Below are 19,916 nucleotides of genomic sequence, written 5' to 3'. Positions count from 1 at the left end.
CTGAACTTTTTGTTTGTTTATTTAAACCGTTGCAGTTCTCCTTAACAAGTACAAGTAAATAAAAGATGTTGAGGAAATTATTTATTTCTCATAATAAATAGATTTATACATCAACTCAAAACATTGGGAATAATATTCTCAATTAATGCATCAACAAGAAAATTCATCCTTCCTTGAATATATTGTTTATAGGCTAAAATCTTAAGTATCTAAAATTGCATTAGGATTATTTAAATTATAATTTCTGTAAACTTGTCATTAAATAGAATCGAAAAATGTTGAGTGCTTAAAATAGGTGAGAATCACAGAATTTGAATATGTACAGGCCCATCGGTTCCTCATACATCTTCCCTTCGGGGGCGTTGGCGGCGCGGGATATCTTGGTTTTGATGTTTGGTAAACGTGAGGAAAACCTGAAAAAAATCGAATAAATTTCGATAATATGAACACTATAAGCAAGTTGTTAAATTCTGACAGATTCCTTTTTTTTTCTTTACTTTTTGTTTTTTTCCCTTTTTTCGTCTGTGTAGATTCATTCCCGGCAACGGGATACAGCAATGATGAAAATGACATATTAAGTGTGCGGCCGAGCTGAATGACTATAGTTTCAAAGGGTAAAAATGGTAAATTTCTTGAGGACAAAAGAAACACTTTTTTCCTTTTCCATTTTTTCCGATTCGGCCCTAATAAAAAGATATACCGTGGGTTTCGTAAAACTTTCATTTCCCGATCAACGACATGACAGTCACTCGGTTTGCAAAACGAAATCATTCAGACCTTTGCATTTCTGAATATTTTGAAGGAGAGTATGTAGATCATAATTTGACGCAAAAATGATATTTTGAAGGCTCATGACTGAATAATCGATTGAAAAAAAATTGATGTTTATTCGTCAATCAAGCGTTGATTCCCCGATCAAGCTTTATGAAACCGGGGATAGCCATTTCAAGTGTCACCCCTGGAAAAACAAAATAACTTCAGAATAACTAGCTAAATCTGTGACACTACACATCTGTGGATATTTTAAACAGAGTTATATTTAGCCAAAGTCGTAGATAGAGGAATCTACGGCCAAAGTATCCAATTTTTCAAATTTCAAAGATACTTTCTTATTATCGAACATTAAATTACTGGAAAACGGCGCATTATACGAGAAAATATGAGGAATAAAGTCCAACTTAGTTTCAAGAGTTGGGTTCTTTGAATTTTTGGTATTTATATATGTTACGTCATGGTCATAATGAGAAAACTGGAAGACGTAGGTGAAAGAAAAGATTCACCAAATAAATGAAAAACTATATTTCGAAACTCATTTGATTCGATAAAACGTTTGTTAGACTAAACATAACATTTTTTATGGTTTTTCAACAGCCTGTATCTTTTAAACCGAGTCGATTCAGAAAAAATGGTAAAGGTTTTTCTGTGTTTCTTTCGACCTCAAGAATCTAGTGTTGAAATATTTGTACGAGTCAAAGACTCACTCTGTATAGTTTTTGTACTCAAGTTTCGAAAATGACATCGCTAAAATGGCGGCAATCAGCAGCGATACACTAATATAGTCGATTTCAGTAGTTTTCGACAGCATTTTCCCTTTGAGCAATATTACAATAAATTTAAGACCTAAAGCCTTAAAGTAGCCCCAAAGAAAGAAGTCGCAGATGTTCAAATCAGGTAAACGCTCCGGCCACCCCACATACCCTAAGACCAGTCACCCCAGGAACATCTGTCTCAGACGGCTAATAAAATTCGAGCTGTATGGGCTGTAGCCCCATCCTATTGGAACCAGATGTCAGCCAGATCGTGTTCTGCAGCAATTTTTTCCAATTCAGGCTGAAGTGTGGTTTCCAACATAAAAACGTAACGCTGGGAAGTTTTACTGCGACGGTGACATTTTTTCCCTTGTGTATTTCCTGTTTCGTCAAGTTGGCGAGCTCAAGTTTTGATTGTCTTTGCAGGAGGCACACAACGTTGACAAGAATGTCGAAATGGCGCAGAAACGCTCGTTGGGTCGCGATCACAGAACTGTTATTTTCTTAAAACGGCAAACCTTGTGCCGACTAAAAACTGCAGACCCTAAGGAACACAAAGAGCCCTTCCGCACCTACCTGCCCCCGTCACAGGCCGAACAGTGACTCTTCGTCAATCGACTCTCTGTACCCTGTACAAAACATTGCTGTAGATAATATAAACATGAAAACTTACTTGTTCGAGGCTCGACTGTCCCAACGAATAATCCTCGATGTTCAATTCCTTCTTGCCCCTCTCCAATATACCGAACATCGTAGACCAGGCCATGCTCTTGTCCAAGATGTAGTACGTTATCAGCTCCTGGTGCTCCTCCCTCAGCTGCACCCTCCTGAAACTCATCTCGACGAACCTCTTGATCTCGTCGGTCGCCGCGTGTTCCAAACCGTGGCTGCTGTCCGCCTTCCTGACCTTAATCGTCAGCGTGTACCCCTCCGCGAACTTGCTCTTCAGGTGTTGCGTGGAGCCCAGGCACTTGAAGTTACCGTTCACCATTATGGCGATTTTGGTGCACAACGCCTCGCACTCTTCCATGCTGTGGGAGGTCAGCACTATGCATTTACCGCTGTCCCTCACGGCGCACAGCGCGTTCCAGAGGTATCGCTTGGTCGCCGGGTCCATACCTTGAAAAGAGTAAATTGTGACGTTGGAAGTGAAAGAAAAATTGATCGAATACCTGTGGTTGGTTCGTCCAGATACAAAACCGGTGGATCGCCGATCAAGGCGATGGCAGTACTTAATTTCCTCTTATTGCCGCCGCTCAACTCCTTCACCTGCTTGTCGAGGTGCTTGACGAAATCGAAATCTCTGGCTAGCTTCTCGGCGATGGAACCGCAATCCCCTTTCCTTATACCCCTCAAGAGGGAGAACATGGTCAGAGACTCCCTCGCCGTCAAATCGTCGAGAAGCGCGTCGAACTGCGGACAATAACCTATAAGTTTCTGCACTTCCTTCAGTTCGTTCTTGATGCTCAGACCCCGCACCCAGGCCTCCCCGTAGGTCATCTTCACGTCTCCGGTCAGCATCATGAACGTGGTGGTCTTACCGGCGCCGTTTATGCCCAAAAGACCGAAGCACTCGTACTCCTTGATGCCGAGGCACAAACCGTTGACGGCCAACAAGTCGCCGTAGTACCTAGTCACGTCCTTGAGGACCAAGGTGTGGTCGCGACGCAGCTGGAGTTCGCCGGCGTTCCTTATCCTTTGTTTTTCCTGGGCTACGTCGCTGTCCTCGAAAGGGACGGAAACGGGCAGTTTTTGTTTTCTCCGATCCAGTTTCTCCAAGATCAGCTTGAACATCTTGTAATCGATCATTATGATCAGGCAGAAAATGAAGGTGCCGAAGAGGAACATGTAGACGATGTTCGGGATCAGACCAGGGGGTGACCATTGGAAATGCTCCTCTAAAATTGAAGAAATGGGTTAATGGGAGGCGAGAGTCAGCCATTTTTGGAGTATACTTACTGCAGCAGTAATCAGTGAAGCGGGAACAGACCTCCTTCCAACACTCCTCAGTCGTATTCCTCATCTCGCAAGATTTCACGTACAGACTGCAGTACTTGTTGAAGGCGAAGGTGTTGTAGTTGTTGAGCACTCCAGTACACAGCGAGTAATGGGGAACGATCAGAAATATCCAATGGAGGGTGTTGGAAAGGGGCTGAAGATCCAGCACCGGTAGTTTCAGCAGCTGGATGATCAGGAAGGCCATGTCCCCGGCCAGAACGCCGAACAGACTCATTCTCGTGTAGCCGGTCGATGGTATCTCGAAGAAGTAGGACATGGCGTACATCAGAGGCAGGACCGAGTAGGCGAAGAGGAACAGCAGGAGAAATATGCGAGCTGAAAGTGAATAAGTCTCTACAGATGATGCCCTTCTGCAGGGGTAAAATGGGCATACCGAGATCGTCGGGCGCTTTGAATCCATCCTCTTGAAAGCTGGCTAACGTGATCACTGTGGCTATTTGTATGACCGTGAACGTCAGTATGTCGCAAACGTAGGAGGTTGTCCAATAGATGAAAACCTTCACGCCGGACACGAACTGCAGATGCTTCGATTTGGTCATCCTCTCTCTGATGTAGAAAAGTATGAAGAAAGAGGACACGAAGGTCATGCTGAAGCCCAGGTTGAAGGCGATGTTGAAGCCCATAGAGTCTCCGTCAGATATCTTGTTGAACTGAAACAGAGACGACGAAATCGCAATAAGTCTACCCTATGTGACAGTTAGGAATATCTCCAAATGGTTTACATTTTGTCAGTAGCTGATACAGGAAATGGGGTGGCATTAGGTCTAGGAACCTGCAGAAAATAAGTTTCTGGAGCTTAAAGAAGGCGATGCGCATGTTACGATCCATAATTTCGTTGTTTTTTTTTAGGTTAAATTCATTTGACAGCTGAAGGAGATGATACTTTTAAGATTCCTTAGTGGGCCACCTTTACGAGCCGATTTGCCTTGTTGGTCATCGGTTCTAACCGAATTTTGTCAATTTTCTCGAAAATGACGTGGTTCACATTTGCCTTTGGTAATCGTCAAAAATTTCAATTTTCTCGGTTTCTTTTGTCCTTTCCGATCTGGCTCTATGGTTGAACGTGTAACCTTGGCACGGTCTGATGATTCGACTTTCGTTTGGTTTCTTTCGAGGCGGGCGAGACGCAGCGGTTTGGATAAATAGAGCGATTTCCGAATTCCAAAAATTTTTGATTTTTTCCCTTCGCATTTTCCAGTCTGTGCTTACTAAAATAGTATAAACCGCGGCTACCAGGTAAATTCTTAAACCCACAATTTTTTCATTTTTCCCCCTACCTCATCTCAAAACTTTTATAGTCCTTATTTAATTGGTACATTGAAAATTATTAGTTTAACATCCTTTTGAAGAGTTTAAATTCAAACTTCATGCAAATGTATACAGGGTAAGTCTTTGACTCGTACAAATATTTTAAGAGTAGATTTTTGAGGTCAAAAAATTTTTAATTCTATCTTGCAAACGGTTTTATCGAAAGAAACGTATTTCGAAGTATAGTTTTTCATTTAGGTATTTAATGAATCTTTTTCGAACACAAGATATCACCCACGTCTTCCAGTGTTCTCATTATGACCATTACGTACCATAAATATACCAAAAATTTAAAGAACCCAAAGAAACTAAGTTAGACGCTATCTAAACGGATATTTAAACGTTTTGTAAAATAAAAACTATCATTCAGCATATAATGCGCCGCTTTCGAGTAATTTGATGTTAAAAAGTAACATTTGTCTGTGAAATTCGAAAAATTGGATACATTGGCTGAATACAACTCTGTTTAATAGATCCACAGATGTGTACTGTCACAGATTGAGCTAGTTATTCTGAAGATCATTTTGTTTTTCCAGGGGTGGCATAGCTAATTATGAAAAATTAAAATGGCTATAACTATTTATCAGGGCCGAATCGGAAAAAAGTGTTTCTTTTGTACGAGTCAGAGTCAACGTGGATATTATTACTAAGCGGAATTAAAATTTAAACGATTAAAAGGAGGATAAATTAATAATTTTCACTATACCAATTTAGTAAGTGAAATTTTTGGCGCAAATATGAAAATCATAACTTACCTGAGTGGTCAACTTGAAGGGCAGGGGATGGTTCACGAAATTGATGTTAGCGGTGCTATTCAGAGTTTTTCGATATATGGAATTCAGGATCATCCCAAGCGCTACCGGCGCAGTGTGATAGGCATCGTTGTTGAACCAGGCCGTAAGAACTGGCTTCGTTTTCGTGAAGAATAATATTTCCTCTTCGACCTTCTCGAAAGAGGCTCCCGTCAAATAGTGACTTCGAACTGAGGGCGCGTTTTCTCTTGTCTGCAATAAATTGATAATGAGGCATTAGGCCACCCATGTGGGACTCAGTTACAGGTAGGCCAGAAGCATGATGGCTAGGGGGGGAGGGGCACAAAACCTAAATCTCAAAGGAGAGAAAATATTGAAAAAAGTACCAACATTAAATTACACTGCGCAAAAAAATTAACGCACATTATGGAAATCTCAAATTTATTCTACAACTGAAGGTGTTCTCAATGATAATTATTTTTATCAGAATTATGCATGCATATGTTATCCACTTTCAACGGTTTTCTTCAATACAGATGTTTTTTCCCAGCAGGAATAAAAAAGATGATATTATCAGATTTTGAATATATTGGCTCCATTCTAAAATCAGTTGTTCTCGATCAATTCTAGTGATCAATAGTTTTTCTTTCGTTTGATTTTCTACACTCGATCGCTATGCAACGCGAAACACTCAATTTGACCCAAGAGGAATGTGCCCAAGCGGTAGTTTTGCGAGAAGAAGGATGGACATACACAAGAATTGCAGAAAGGTTTGGAGTTTCCCATACAAGTGTGTCCAGAATGTTGCAGCAATTCAAGGAGACAGGTATGAATGTCCAAAGACCAGGACAGGGTAGACCACGGGTAACAACTACCATTCAAGAACGTTACTTGAGAGTTTCTTCGTTGAGACAACGGTTTGCAACCGCTCGCCTCCTTCAAATTCAGCTTGAGCAAACTCATGAGGTGCAAATTAGCACTCAGACAATAAGAAATCACCTCGGAGAATATGATTTGAGGCCTCGTGTCGCGGCAAGAGGCCCAGCTCTTACCCCAGCCCATCGAAGGGCGCGTTTGGATTTTGCGAGAGAGCATATCCATCGGGAAGAGGCCGATTGGGAAAGAGTTCTCTTCACAGATGAGTCTAGATTTTGCCTATACCATTGTGATCGACGTTCCCTTGTATACAGACGTCCACATGAAAGATATGCTCAGTGCAATTTCCTGAATACTACTGGTTTCGGGGGAGGATCGATTATGGTATGGGGTGGAATATCTTTGACTGCTCGCACAGACCTAGTGGTCGTTGATAATGGAGCTATAAATGCTGATAAGTATATAAGGAACTTTCTTGAAGAGTATGTAGTGCCATTTGCCCCATACATTGGTGAAAATTTCATTTTTATGGACGATAATGCCAGACCCCATCGTGCGTGCATCGTTCAGGAGTACCTTGAAGAGGTTGAAGTCTCTCGAATGGAATGGCCAGCAAGAAGTTCAGATCTCAATCCGATTGAGCAAGTTTGGGACAACCTCAATAGAAGGCTGAGAAGTTAGAAAATCATCCAGCTACTCTTAATGACTTAGGAATCCAATTCGTAGAAATCTGGGAAGGATTAGATCAGAATATTTTAAGATCATTCATTTTGAGTATGAACCGTCGTTGCCGAGCTGTAATTAACGCAAGGGGTGGAAATACCAAGTATTAAATCACTTATCAGCATTTCAGTATTTTGAAAATGGTTCATTTCTCTTCTTTCACATAAGATTCGGTGAAATCCTGAATTTTTCTTCCATTTAATGTGTCTTGTTTCGTTCAAAACCTTCCCGAGAGAACATAAAAAATAAGTTATAAAGTCAATGTAGAGTTAACTTTCATTAAAATTGAGATTTTCAGAATGTGCGTTAATTTTTTTGCGCAGTGTATTTTGTCGAATATTCGCCGATCATGTGATATATACTAATATTATGAGCGTGCGTTTGTGTTCTGAAATTTATTCAGGCCGCAAATAAACTGCGAAGTGTGGCGAAAGTTTGACACGTATCAGACTGTCTTTCAACCTACCAGTCGCAACATTTCAGCGGTCAAGTTGGTAACGTGCTGATAACTTCCTGCCTGGCTGATTCCTTCGAAGTAATCCTCGTAATCCGTGGATCCGTTTTTTTCCACAAGGACCCTGGGTTTCTGCTTGCTGTAACTGTCCAAATTGAGCGTTAACGCAGGCAGTTCGGGCTGTTTCTGCGCCTTGTTCAAGAGCATCGTCACTATAATCATGAAAACTGGAATGGCGAGCACTATTAGGTGAAGACGCCACGATCTCACAGCCGACAGGACCTTCTTCATGAGCATGGCCAGGTATTGGTTCTTAATCAGCTGATAACCCTGCAGGAAATCGTCACCATCGATTGTAACTGGAAGTGGAAAAGATTCAACAATTTATCGCTACTGGTTCAGTTGAAAAAAGAGATGAAGCGAAGGTAGTGACAGTTTATAGGTCAACCTACCTCTGGAATGATCCCCATTTGCAATTCCATTATCGTCTCTGACACTCTTCGCGCTTCCTTCATGATCCGCCCCAACTCTGAAATAAACGTCAGAATGAAATTTTCCTCCTCCAAAAGTCTTAGACCCGTTTGCACCAAACGCACTTAGTGTTAAGTGTCCCTTAAAATGAACCCTTAACTTAAATTACGTTGCACCAACTGTTAAGTGACATTCAAATGGCTCAAGCTAGCCTTAAATTTAAGCGCTCCTGTAATGACCACTTAGGTATTTAAGGGCGGCATTCCAACCTAAAATAATTTGTTGAACTCATAAACTGGCTGCAGAACTGCTGTGGTTTTTCTAATAACGTCAAGTACCTTTTATTTGACAATCCATTTCATCTATATATTAATAAAAGAGGATCTATGGTTTACTTCAAAATGCTTTATTGTTCAAACGATCGCACCAAATTGGACAATTCTTTTTTTGTTGTGTTTATTATTGTTAGGGCAAGGTTTATATAACAAAATATTCCCAAAAAAAAAATTGTACAGAACAGAAAAAAAGGCATTCCTTTTTCTTACGACCAATCGAGCAATCACGATGAGTTAGTTATTATAATCTACCCTAGAAATAATTTAAATGGCAAAACTAGGTTTGCCGGGTCAGCTAGTTATCAATAATAATGCTAATTCAGCAACAAAAAGTTGTCACTCTTTGATAATAATATAATAGTTTACTTGACACTGACTGACAGGACAATAAAGTTAGGTTAATGAAATGACAACGATCATCGGCAACCGGCCAACCAATGAAAAGGCTTTATTGGACTAGGATGAAGTTGCACCAAAATAAAAAACTGAAATATCACTAGATATAAAAACTTAAGGGCCCCTTACTTAAGATTCTGTTAAGCCGCAGTCGTGCAACTGACAATAAAATTAAGCGTCCATTAACTTTAAACTACGCTTAGTTAAGTACTCATTTTAAGGGGGATTGGTGAAAACGGGCCTTAAAATCTTTCACTCACTTCATAAACACCTCCTCCAGGGTGGTCAGGGAGACCCCGTAACTGTTCACTCCCAAAGCCTTGTGGCTCCTTTCCAGATCCTTGAACATGTCCTCGAACGCAGAAACAGAGTCTTCCGGCAACAGGAAGTTCAATTCCGACCCGACGCTGCTGTGAATCTGAAAAAAAATCAAGAAAGGAAGGTCGGGAATCTTCTCGGGCTCCCAAGGTTACTCACCTCGATGCTCGGAATGTAACCCTTCAGCAGTTCCCTCACTTTTTCCGGATCGCAGCTCGAAGATTTCTCCATGACCAGATTGTAACCTGCCCCGTATTTTTTCTTGAGGAAGAAGCTGGAACCGCAGCACTTGAGCCTTCCGCCGGCCATTATGGCGATCCTGTCGCCGAGGAGATCGGCCTCGTCCATGAAATGGGTGGTTAGCAACATCGTGCGGCCTAAAATAAAAAAGGGATAACAAAATGAAAATAATGCCGATCTGGTCATCCATATCTGAGTCAACATACCCTGTTTCTCTGATTGGATCAGTTCCCAGAGGGCTCTCCTCGCTGAGGGGTCCATTCCAGCTGTCGGTTCATCCAGCATGACTATCTTGGAGTTTCCACACAGCGCTATACCCACGCACAGTTTTCTCTTCATGCCTCCTGACAAAGTGGAAGACTTGGCATCAGCCTTGAAACACAGAAATACATCTTACTAAAGATCGAACTATGGGGAGTAGAGAGAAGGAGAACATGCCTTAAAAATGTTAAGTAATCCCCGAAGGAAGAAGGAATAACAAAGTTACATCAAGTAGAGGACCATTTTAGTATCCTCACAAGGTATTAACCCAAATACGAAGAAAATAATAAACTCTAACCTTCGGTCCAAGCTCCAGGAGGCTGACGTACTTCCTCACTTCCGCCTGGATATCCTCCTCCCTCTTCCCCTTCAGTTTGCTATAGAAATACAGATGCTCCTTCACCGTCAACTCGTCGAACAGGATATTGTGCTGGGGGCACAGACCCAGGCTGGACCTCACCCCGTCCATGTCCGTCCTGATGTCGAAACCATTAATTATGGCCGTGCCACCGGTGGGAGGGAACATACCAGTGAGCATCGACATGGTGGTGGTTTTACCCGCGCCGTTGTGACCCAGCAGGACCGTGATCTGGTTCTCGTACATGTTGAGGGAGAGATTATCCACGGCCACGTTACCCTTGAACTCCTTCCGGAGGTTCCTGATCTGTATGCCGGCGTGTAGGTTGGAGGGTTCCTTCTCGAAAAAACCCCTGAGATGTTCCGGGGTCACCATGTCTTCCGCGTAACCTTCAACGCGATTTCATATCGTCGTGATATCAGTGATCTTAAGTAGCTGGGACTCACCTTTGATGGTGGTTTCATCGCACCAGAAGCTTCGCGTGAAGAGGAAGTACCAAGGCTTTGGTATACCGTATTCCACTGGTATGACGGCTTCGAAATAGAGAGCGATGAGGAGATATAGGAATGTGTCGAATAGCAGCATCACGAACACCAGTCCTAGAGTGAGGGTGTCGTCTGGGGAGCCCGCTTTGAAGAGGTTTCCCCATTGGCTACCTTCAAATAATAAATATTGCGTGAATTGCAAAAAAAATCGTAGGAAAATGCTCACCTTCCCCTGAGCCCTCAAACATCAACATTATCTGCAACCCGTACGCCATGGCAGAATTCATACCCAGACTGGTGGCCAGCTTTTCCCCGAGGCTCAGAGTATCGTACTGTTTCCTGAGTATCAGATAAGGTACGTAGGACAGGAACCATATGACTGAACTCACTGTCGCCGCCGTGTTGGCCTTAGAGAAGAAAACGCTGACGGCGAAGCAGAAGGTGATGATGGAGCAGACGTACAGCAGGAAAAACGTAAGGATGATGGATGGATTGGAGAAGGTCAACACGCTAAAATCCGAGGTGGAGTACCATTTCACTTTAAGCAGGATCGTGATCAGTATCACGGAAACGCTGAGAAAGGACAAGCTCTTCAGGAACCAAGCCAACCAATGCAGCCAGTTCGGAAGACCCATCATCTTCATCGCTTCCTGTAAAACGACCACGGTTCGATACCCTCAATTTAATTTTCGAGCATCATGTACCCATCATTTTACCTTCAGCTGTTTCTCCTTCTCGTTGGTGATCATCTTCACCAAGTTGGTGCAGGTGTAGCAGAAGCTGACCATCACAACCAGTCCGGCGAAACCCTGGAGGGCCTGCAGCAGCGGGTCTTCCTCCCATTGGTAGTAGGGGAACCGCCTGAGATGAACGTATGGAAAATTCAGGAATATGTCTGGGCTATTCGTCTGCACCGAGATCAGACTCATCGTCAGAAATTCCTGGATTGCCAAAAACAGCTCGTTAGCGTAACCTGGGAGAAAAAGCTGATTCGAGTGTACGAACGGAAATTTTATCATTTAGTTTTGGGGTTAGTGTGTTTATGGGACGAAATGTTATTCTCTAACAGGTAACTGAATATTTTTTATAAAAAATTTCTTTACGAGGCAAGAACGGAAGGCTCAATTGAAGACAAAGTGATTTTTGATCATTGTTTATATTCAATCTTCAACAAAAAAAGGCGAAATACTAAATCGCCAATGTTGTAGGAAATCAGCCATTTTTCTTGAGTTTCAAACCCTCAATGGTTTACAGAAATCAAAAGGAATGCCACAGATAACATTATATTTTGTGTTCTGTGGATAACATTCAACTGGTTACATCTGTCATCAAAAAATGATCTATGATCCGTAGATAGAGGAAGGGGAAGATAACGTAAACAACAAGAAAAGTGTGTCCAACATCTCTATGTTTTTGTTTACATTTACTATGCATCTACTCCATGTTTGTTTACGTTTACCCCAATATTTGAATGTTTATTATCGTATTTGTGTTGGATGTAATAATGTTTCGTGCGTTTTAAGACTTGAGTATCAAGAATTTCGGTGTTGACATGCCAGGAAATTGTGTAATTTGTGGAAAATATACCGAAAAAGATAGATTCGGATTGGGGTAAACGTAAACAAAAACAAGTTGATGTTGGACACAGAGAGCTCTCCTTCGTAGCTGCGCAATGCGGTATCTTTTCTTTCCTCTATCTACGCTATGATCATAAAACTAAAATTTCTGTCACACGTTCAATCAAAAATATGTTTTTGTGCATTAACCAAAAGCTATTATTTATTGCAAGTTTCAACTTGTAGCAGTATTTTATTGCAAGGACTAACCTGGATCACCACCTCTGGTAGCGTTGGGATTGCGCGGCCCTCTCATTTGATAAATAGGGTATAATTGATTCGTTTTCCAGTCTGTGGGTCCCCCGATCACACCTGATGGAACTCTAAGTTCTGAAGGGAATCTACAATAAAAAACACGAGGCATGTTTTCTGGTCATTATCAGACGACTCCATTTTTTTTTCGGTAATGGACGTATTGAGTATTAAATTTTCAACGGTTCGCTCACCTTATCTTCACGTTGACATCTTTTCCCTTTTGGATCTCTCCGAATTCAACGGCTACCAAGATGCTCTGGTTCGTTCTATAATAATCGACCAGTTCTTGAGAAGTATTGAAGCCGATCGTTTCCAAGTTGGCCATCTGGGAGTAACCCATAATTTTTTCCGTTTCATCGTTGACAGGTGAATATAATATAGCGAAATTACTAGAAACAAAAAGATTGTGGATTTACGAAAATGTATATATGATAACATTGCTGTCTTTAGATAGATGTCGCCACAATAACTTGTCAAAATTGACACATGAGTTATGATTAGGTTAGGTAAGCGCCATGGAGTGAAGTGAACACTCACAAAATTGATAATTTCTTTGAATTATTTACTGATGGATTCTAAATGCTAGCCAATATTCACTCCTCAGCCAATTATAAATAGTCCATATATCTATGATGTAACAAACGAAGAAAAAAATCTCACCTGAAATTTCCGCCAGAACTTATGTTGTATCTTCTAGACGTTGAGTTTTCCTTCAGGTCACACACCAAGGAAAATACGTCGCTCTGTAGAGGCGACGTTGGACAAAAGGGCTCGAATATCAAAGTGTTGTTGTGTGTTGGTTCTACTAAATTCCTTACAATAACTAACAATATCGAAAATAATACGGGTGCTAAGATTTCTATCACAGTCTGTAAAGGTCTCCTGTATTGCAGGATCCAGTTTTTCCACATAAGAACAGTGAATTTGTCCCATCTTTTGGACATGCCTGTAAGAAAATCATACTGTAGTAACTGAACTATTCGCCAAGGAATTAAAATGAAAAGTTTTTTCCGTTTCTTGATAGGAATTGAAAAATTTTGAATTTGCCTCACTTCTCGAACATTTCCGGTGTTCCACCTTCCAACGTCTATTATCGAACACCCTCATAAGGATTGATTTTTATCTAAAATATATAACTTGGACGTTGGATAAATTCGACATTTCAAAATATATTCTAATTCTATGTGCTTTTATAGATTTTCTATGAAATAGGCAAAGCTCCCACCACAGAACACTAACGGGATCTTGGAACATACCCCAATGATGGGGGTAGGTAAAACGCTTTACCCCCATGATTCCAAGGTTCCAACAGAACCAAACCACAAAAAAAGCATTCACAGGAACTATATCCTAACATTGCTATTCCGAATTCAGGTTGAGATGTTTGCTTGAAATGAAAGATAGATAAATCTCAATACTTGGTGATGGATCTAGATGTATCCAAAAATTTACAGTATCTTAAGTCCGCAGAAATTATAAGAATATTAATCAATCTCTTCTTAGATTTCCATTTATCTCCCAACAATCCAATGAATAAAGATTTTCATCAATGAAAAAATCTGAATTTCAATTTACGACCTAATACTTTTGATGCTGAGTCCTCCCCTGTGTCGCGCAAGAATTTTCTTATTAGTACTGAAATTTGAAATGGTTCTCGTGAAGGATTTTCATATTCGCATTGAATATAATTGTGTATCCATTCGATTTAAATCCCAACTACCTATTGTTGAAACGAACTGTCACGATCAGCTGATTGTGGCAAATCGAAAATAGAAGAACCATATACTCCTGTAGATACAGAAGAATGCACTGTGAAGGACATATTTGCCTATCAGAATATAGTTTTCGAACAGCTTAAATGGCACATTAGTACATTACATTAATGTAATGTAACATATATTTCAGTTTTACATGATTTAGTACGCAAAAAAGTGCGGTACGGCACTGTCTATCCAGATTACCAAACAAACATGTAATTTCATTTTCATTGGGAATATCAGTACAAAATTTGTATCGTTATTTTCATTCGGGATTCAATGTGATAAGCGGACGGATTTCATAATAAAACTACGTTTTTGAGGGGTTCAAAATGTTTCCAGTGTTAATTTCTATTCTAGCTAGCTAGCTAATGATATAGGTTCTAGGAAAACTAAAGATTTTTAAGAATCGAAAGCATCGCTTACATTTTCTTTGTGTCTCAGGTTCCACAACGCTATACCTGTAATTCACCCTAGAAGTCATTTCGTTTACATGGACCTTTTCATAAGAATTGAAAAAAATTTAAGGCAGTGTCACTTAACCTAACATTTTGTTCCCATCACCCCGAACTGTCTCAATCTATCTGAACCGAAACCGTTGGTTTTCCCATGAATCATGCAAACTTCAAACGGTATGAAATTAATGAGAAGAGGACTTTGAACTCGTTTGACAAGAATTAGTTCCATGATTTGAAGTCGAAATGTTGCAAATCAAATATTTATCTAATGTTTGTTGCGAACGGTTTTATAAAGCCATTCAAAAATGCTCAAAAAACTGAATGAAGGGATTTCATGAGTCCCACCGACTCAACCGAGTCAAGACTGAAATCTATCTTCCTTAAAAATCTTAAAATTAATTTGGTAGTAATTCCTGAGCACTGATATCAGGATTCGTGAAATGCGATGGGCACATTTGGTGGATGCGCTTAGAGACCACATGGCTGTACATGGCTTTTTGTTCTTGAATGTAATGCGCACTTTCTTTGTTGTTTTTCAGATTCGGTTCAAATTTATAGCTTTTATAAAATAAAATAAATATAAAATAAATTTATAGATATTCAAATCTTTCTGGACTCTTGCTTTGAGACCAAACCTTCCTAGTTCTAGTTTTTTGCTTGAATTTATTCATATGATTGAGAGTTGTGGGAAAAATCAGCTTTCCTGAGCTGTTTCAATTCATGGGGTGAGTCTAACTAATGTGACTAAAGTTAAAACTAAAGAAAAAACTAAATGATATGTAGAATTCACAATGCTACCACTAGAATTATTATTATTTTCAATAATGAAATTTTCAGTTCACAAAAAATATTTCACCTACAGGAGTTGGTACATTGTGAAAAAAGAAAAAAAAATTGTGAAAAACTAAATTAGTATTCGACTTTCATCTTGCTAGCTTTTCTGTTAAATGCACGAATTCTGAGAGTACAAAATGTACCAGTAAAATATGGAAAAAATACTGCACTCACGCTATTCGACTCTGCCTCAAGTGTTTTAAACTTCAAATTATACGTAACAAAACTACCTACTTCAAGATATCGTTAATAAAATCAAAATTTGAATGCGATGATTTTCCTCAAATCGGCACATGTTTTCAGACCTTAAATTATATGTATTATGTGATTTTGCCAAAAATAAACATCGAGCAGAAACTGTAACTACATGTTTTAATTAATTATTTATCGTTACCCTTATGAATTTTCGAAAAATCATTCACTTTTAGTAATTATTTCTGATTTTCTCAGTGAAAAATATATCGATATCTATGTTGGCATAAAAAACTATTTCGTATTCGGTTTTTGACTTGTTCACAAAAGTGGTAATTTTCACCATTAAAATTTTTTTGTTTTGGTTTTGATCTGCGAACTATCAAAAGATACTAATAAAGGGCATCCATATGAATTTCGGGAATTTTTGTGTGACGAAGTCCAGCTTAGCGATCTACGCACTTAGCGGGAATTTCAAAAAATTTATAATTTTCACATTTTTTTAGGCAGATATGCCTCGAATGTCTACCGTTTCGTATGGGACGCAAACTCACCATGAATGCAAGGTTTGTAGAGGTTTTTATTCCCCATTTCACCTCCGATTTGGCACTAAAGCGGAAACACAACCACTTTAATGAGATTAGAGAAATGTCACCTTCATTGGGAGCAGCACATCACCCACTGACCAAACAATCTAGATAACGAATTTTCAATCATTTTGCTATCCCACCACGATTTCCTGATATGATATTCGATTAGTAAAATTCTATTTGTTCAAAATATACGTTTTTTATCACGATGTGCAGAAGCCAACTGGGTCAACTCACATCATACTCTTCATGAAGAAAAAAAAATGATTAGGATGAAAAGTTCTGAATAAAATATAATTCTCAGCAATTGATACTAATAGTTTTCTGTTTATTCCAAGCTTTCAAGCACACTATTATACATGTGTTCTTTTAGATTCCAAAAATTGGCTGTCAAATTGAATTTTACTCCATGTTTGTAGTCGCGGTTTTTTCAGTGTGAAAAATGATTAAAATTTTCTGAATTTCACTTGAATTTCACCCTGATTTCTTGTGTTTCAAAGAAGATTAAATCAAACGGGTGTTATTCTCTTCATTTACTGGCTAATATCAAATCTCTTGTGCACTAACGTGCCTTTTTTGTCTACCTTTTTTTTTTAATTTTGTTAACAGTTAGCACTACTGGAACTTTAATCCATGGAAAATTGAGGGATTGTCTTACCCGTATATATTCACAAATATAATCGTTATTGAGTTATTCAGTAGTGAAGAAGAAGCTTCGATCCCATTATGTTCAGATATGATAGGGATATATTCGTATCAGAGGTAATAGATTGTTATTTGTGTTAACGAAAAACGGAAAACAAAATACAAACAATTTATGCACTTCTATCTATAACAAGTTACTCTCGATAGTCTTGATAACATACTGATGTGGGTGATAATCTAATACCATTCTTTACATTCGGTTATATTTGTTTACTGATATCTACCAGATCTAAATAAATCACTTATGTTCTATTTTGTCGATCTTGTAATAACTTTTTTATCTATAGCGATCCACATTTCCTTGTTTTCAATAATATTTGAACTGCATGAATAAAGTATTGCACTCTTTTGAAAATAAATTTTAAACACTTGTCAGAACGAACACTGAAAGGTGTAAAAAAGTGATAGTGCTAGACCGTAGAGCTCAGCTTCTGCTACATCATTTTATTATATGGAGAAAACCCTCCATGAGGTTTTATAAGATTCTGGTAGTAAATTTCTGATGTATTCATATCGAAATTTGTGCAGGAGGTTGTTGTCACTGATATGTTTCAATTATGGATGGTAGAGATCATAATTTCAATATTTTCCACCTTGATATTTTTGTTTCGACAAGACGGGCATCCAAAAGCTTTTGAATGAATCGTAATGCAAATTTTCCAGGAAGTTAATAAAAATAGCCATTAAACCAGTACAATGCGAACTATTGTCTCCAGGAGATAAAGTTTTGTAGAGTGTCATGCAGCCTATTGTTATTTCCGACAATAAATCATTTCAATACTGAAATGTCTTTACCAGGTTTTCTTTTCTTTGATAGTTTTCTGATTGAAAGTTGAAAGAAAGAGATCGATAATTTGTATATCTACTAGAAGATTTCACGAAAAAAAATTGAAATTAGCGATATATGAATGAATAAGCACTGTCCAGAAAATCTTCGTCAATTATTCTTGAATTGATTTGTTACTAGAAGAGTTACTCTTTCAGAATATGTATCACATTTAGAGCTAGATGATTTTTATTGGAGATACGAGAGTCGAAAAATTCCCAAAAAGATGGGGTCAGTTAAAAATTGGTCAAGACTGAACTGTTGCACCAAGCTGGATGTAACTTCAACATTCATTACTAAAAGGGCTGCTCTTTCATAATATGTATCACATTTAGATCTACGATAATTTTTCTGGAAGATACGCGACTGGAAAGTTGACCTTCAAAAAAAAAATCCCAAAAAGATGGGTCAGTTAAAACTTTATCAAGACCGAACGGTTGCACCGAGATGGATGGAATTCTCAGATTTATTACTAGAAAAGTTGCTCTTTCAGAATATGTATCACATTCAGATCTACGATGATTTTTCTGGGAGAATCTCGTGTCAAAAGTTGACCTTCGAAAAATTCCCAAAAAGATGGGCTCAGTTAAAAAAAAACGAATTCTATTGTTGATTGTATTTTTAGATTTTGCTCAAAAATCTTGTTCTTGATGGAAAAACTGCGAGAAACAAGAGGGTTCTACAAACGAATGGTTCAACAATTTTCAAGGAATTCAAATAGGCGGTAAATGTTGTGAGACAGCAAAAAGGGTCCATTGCCAAAATAGGTAGCAGTGTGAGATTTCGCATAATATCATAAAACTCTTTCTGAGATAAAAAGAAGAGACTAATTTTAGGGGTAAAATTCAAAGGGCTGTTACTCCGAGAAAGGGTGCTTCTTGACAAAAATAGAAATGGAGATCCCCTGTATAAATAAAATTGTAAATTACGTCCGCGATTTTTTATGGTGGACACAGTTTGAATAAAATCGAATTGTTGAGAACCGAGTTATTTATCGACTAAATGAAAATTTCATGCCGTTTAGTTATTAACGGGCGTTGTTTATTGAATTGATTTCGATTGAAAAATAATGAGAAAAGTGTTTTGTGATCGATTTCCTTGGAAATCGACGTCGCTAATTTGATTGCGAATTAAGTTTGTGGCTTTATTCTGGTCGAAATGATGATTTTTCATTGAGTATGAAACTCGAATTTCATTGGAAAAGTTATGTGTCACGGTGTGGATGCAGAGGTTAGGGAATTAGAGATTCAATCTCTATTGTTCCCAACAATACGCAATAATCATTATAATACATTAAAATCAGTCTTCTGCAGAATATATTTTCGGTTAATTCGTATAACGAAACTGTTGAAGCTGCTTTGAATTTTTTATTTCTAATCGAGAATGAGGATGCATTTTATAGTTCTAAGTTTTTCATGTGAAAGAAGCCCTTAAACATGTGAAACTTTTAGCATTAGTATTCCCCGACTCTTAACATCTGGAAATGAAGGCATATAACATCTCTTTGTCTCAATTTGAACAAGAAGGCTGAAAGCAATTTTAGAAAATTCGAAAGAATCAATGAGGATGTGTATTTGCAAAATACTCTTCATATCTACACTGCTCAACAATTGATAGGGACTACGGACCTTCCATCAATTTATTCCAGCTATACAGGGTGTCCCAAAACTAGTGAATCAAACGTCACATCACGATAGAGTAGACCAAATATTATCGAATGACACCAACATTAGTTGAACGAAAATGTACCGTTTCCAAAATACCTAATCAGAATTTTATACCTAAATACCTAAAGTTGCCGATTTTCGAACTATTTTTCTTAATCACAGGGCCAGTTCATGAAAAAGGATATCGATTTTAAATTATATTGAACTAAGATTATTGTTTTATCTCCCCTAATTGAAATTATTTTAAGTAGTGAATCGATAACCTAAGTAAATGTAAATTAAAACAATTGTTTCTTCTACATGATTTTTTATTTCTCAGAATAAACCCCCTCTATAGAGGTGATAATATGGGAGAAAAACGCTATCCTCAATCACAAATTGGCCTTGTGATTGAAAAAATAGTTCGAAAATTGTCAACTTTAGGTTAGGTTTTTTCAGAAACGGTAAATTTTCGCTCAACTAATGTTGGTGTCATTCGATAGTATTCGATC

General features: G+C 38.7%; 1 protein-coding gene across 1 annotated transcript; it reads right to left on the bottom strand.

Moving 5' to 3' along the window:
* Positions 1 to 65: 65 nt before the first annotated feature.
* LOC123309640 (phospholipid-transporting ATPase ABCA3) lies at positions 66 to 14,759 on the bottom strand. Its single transcript, XM_044892848.1, has 19 exons — positions 14,580 to 14,759; positions 13,057 to 13,342; positions 12,588 to 12,785; positions 12,352 to 12,482; positions 11,242 to 11,498; positions 10,752 to 11,175; positions 10,487 to 10,696; positions 9,981 to 10,429; positions 9,628 to 9,793; positions 9,341 to 9,558; positions 9,124 to 9,281; positions 8,114 to 8,190; positions 7,674 to 8,020; positions 5,612 to 5,860; positions 3,922 to 4,198; positions 3,489 to 3,863; positions 2,702 to 3,427; positions 2,203 to 2,648; positions 66 to 413 (listed from the first exon to the last, which is right to left on the bottom strand). The coding sequence occupies exons 1-19, from the start codon at positions 14,635 to 14,637 to the stop codon at positions 339 to 341; spliced, it is 5,127 nt and encodes a 1,708-aa protein (XP_044748783.1). The 5' UTR covers positions 14,638 to 14,759; the 3' UTR covers positions 66 to 338.
* Positions 14,760 to 19,916: the final 5,157 nt, after the last annotated feature.

Source organism: Coccinella septempunctata, chromosome 1, assembly GCF_907165205.1.
Source record: "Coccinella septempunctata chromosome 1, icCocSept1.1, whole genome shotgun sequence".
Lineage (NCBI taxonomy): Eukaryota > Metazoa > Arthropoda > Insecta > Coleoptera > Coccinellidae > Coccinella > Coccinella septempunctata.
This window is presented reverse-complemented; position numbering and strand designations above follow the sequence as displayed.

Coding starts and splice junctions, on each gene's coding strand:
- LOC123309640 (XM_044892848.1), bottom strand. CDS start 14,637: ATGACTTCTAGGGTGAATTACAGGTATAGCGTTGTGGAACCTGAGACA. Junction 11,176..11,241: donor AGAAGGAGAAACAGCTGAAG/GTAAAATGATGG, acceptor GTCGTTTTACAG/GAAGCGATGAAGATGATGGG. Junction 2,649..2,701: donor TCTGGACGAACCAACCACAG/GTATTCGATCAA, acceptor ACTCTTTTCAAG/GTATGGACCCGGCGACCAAG.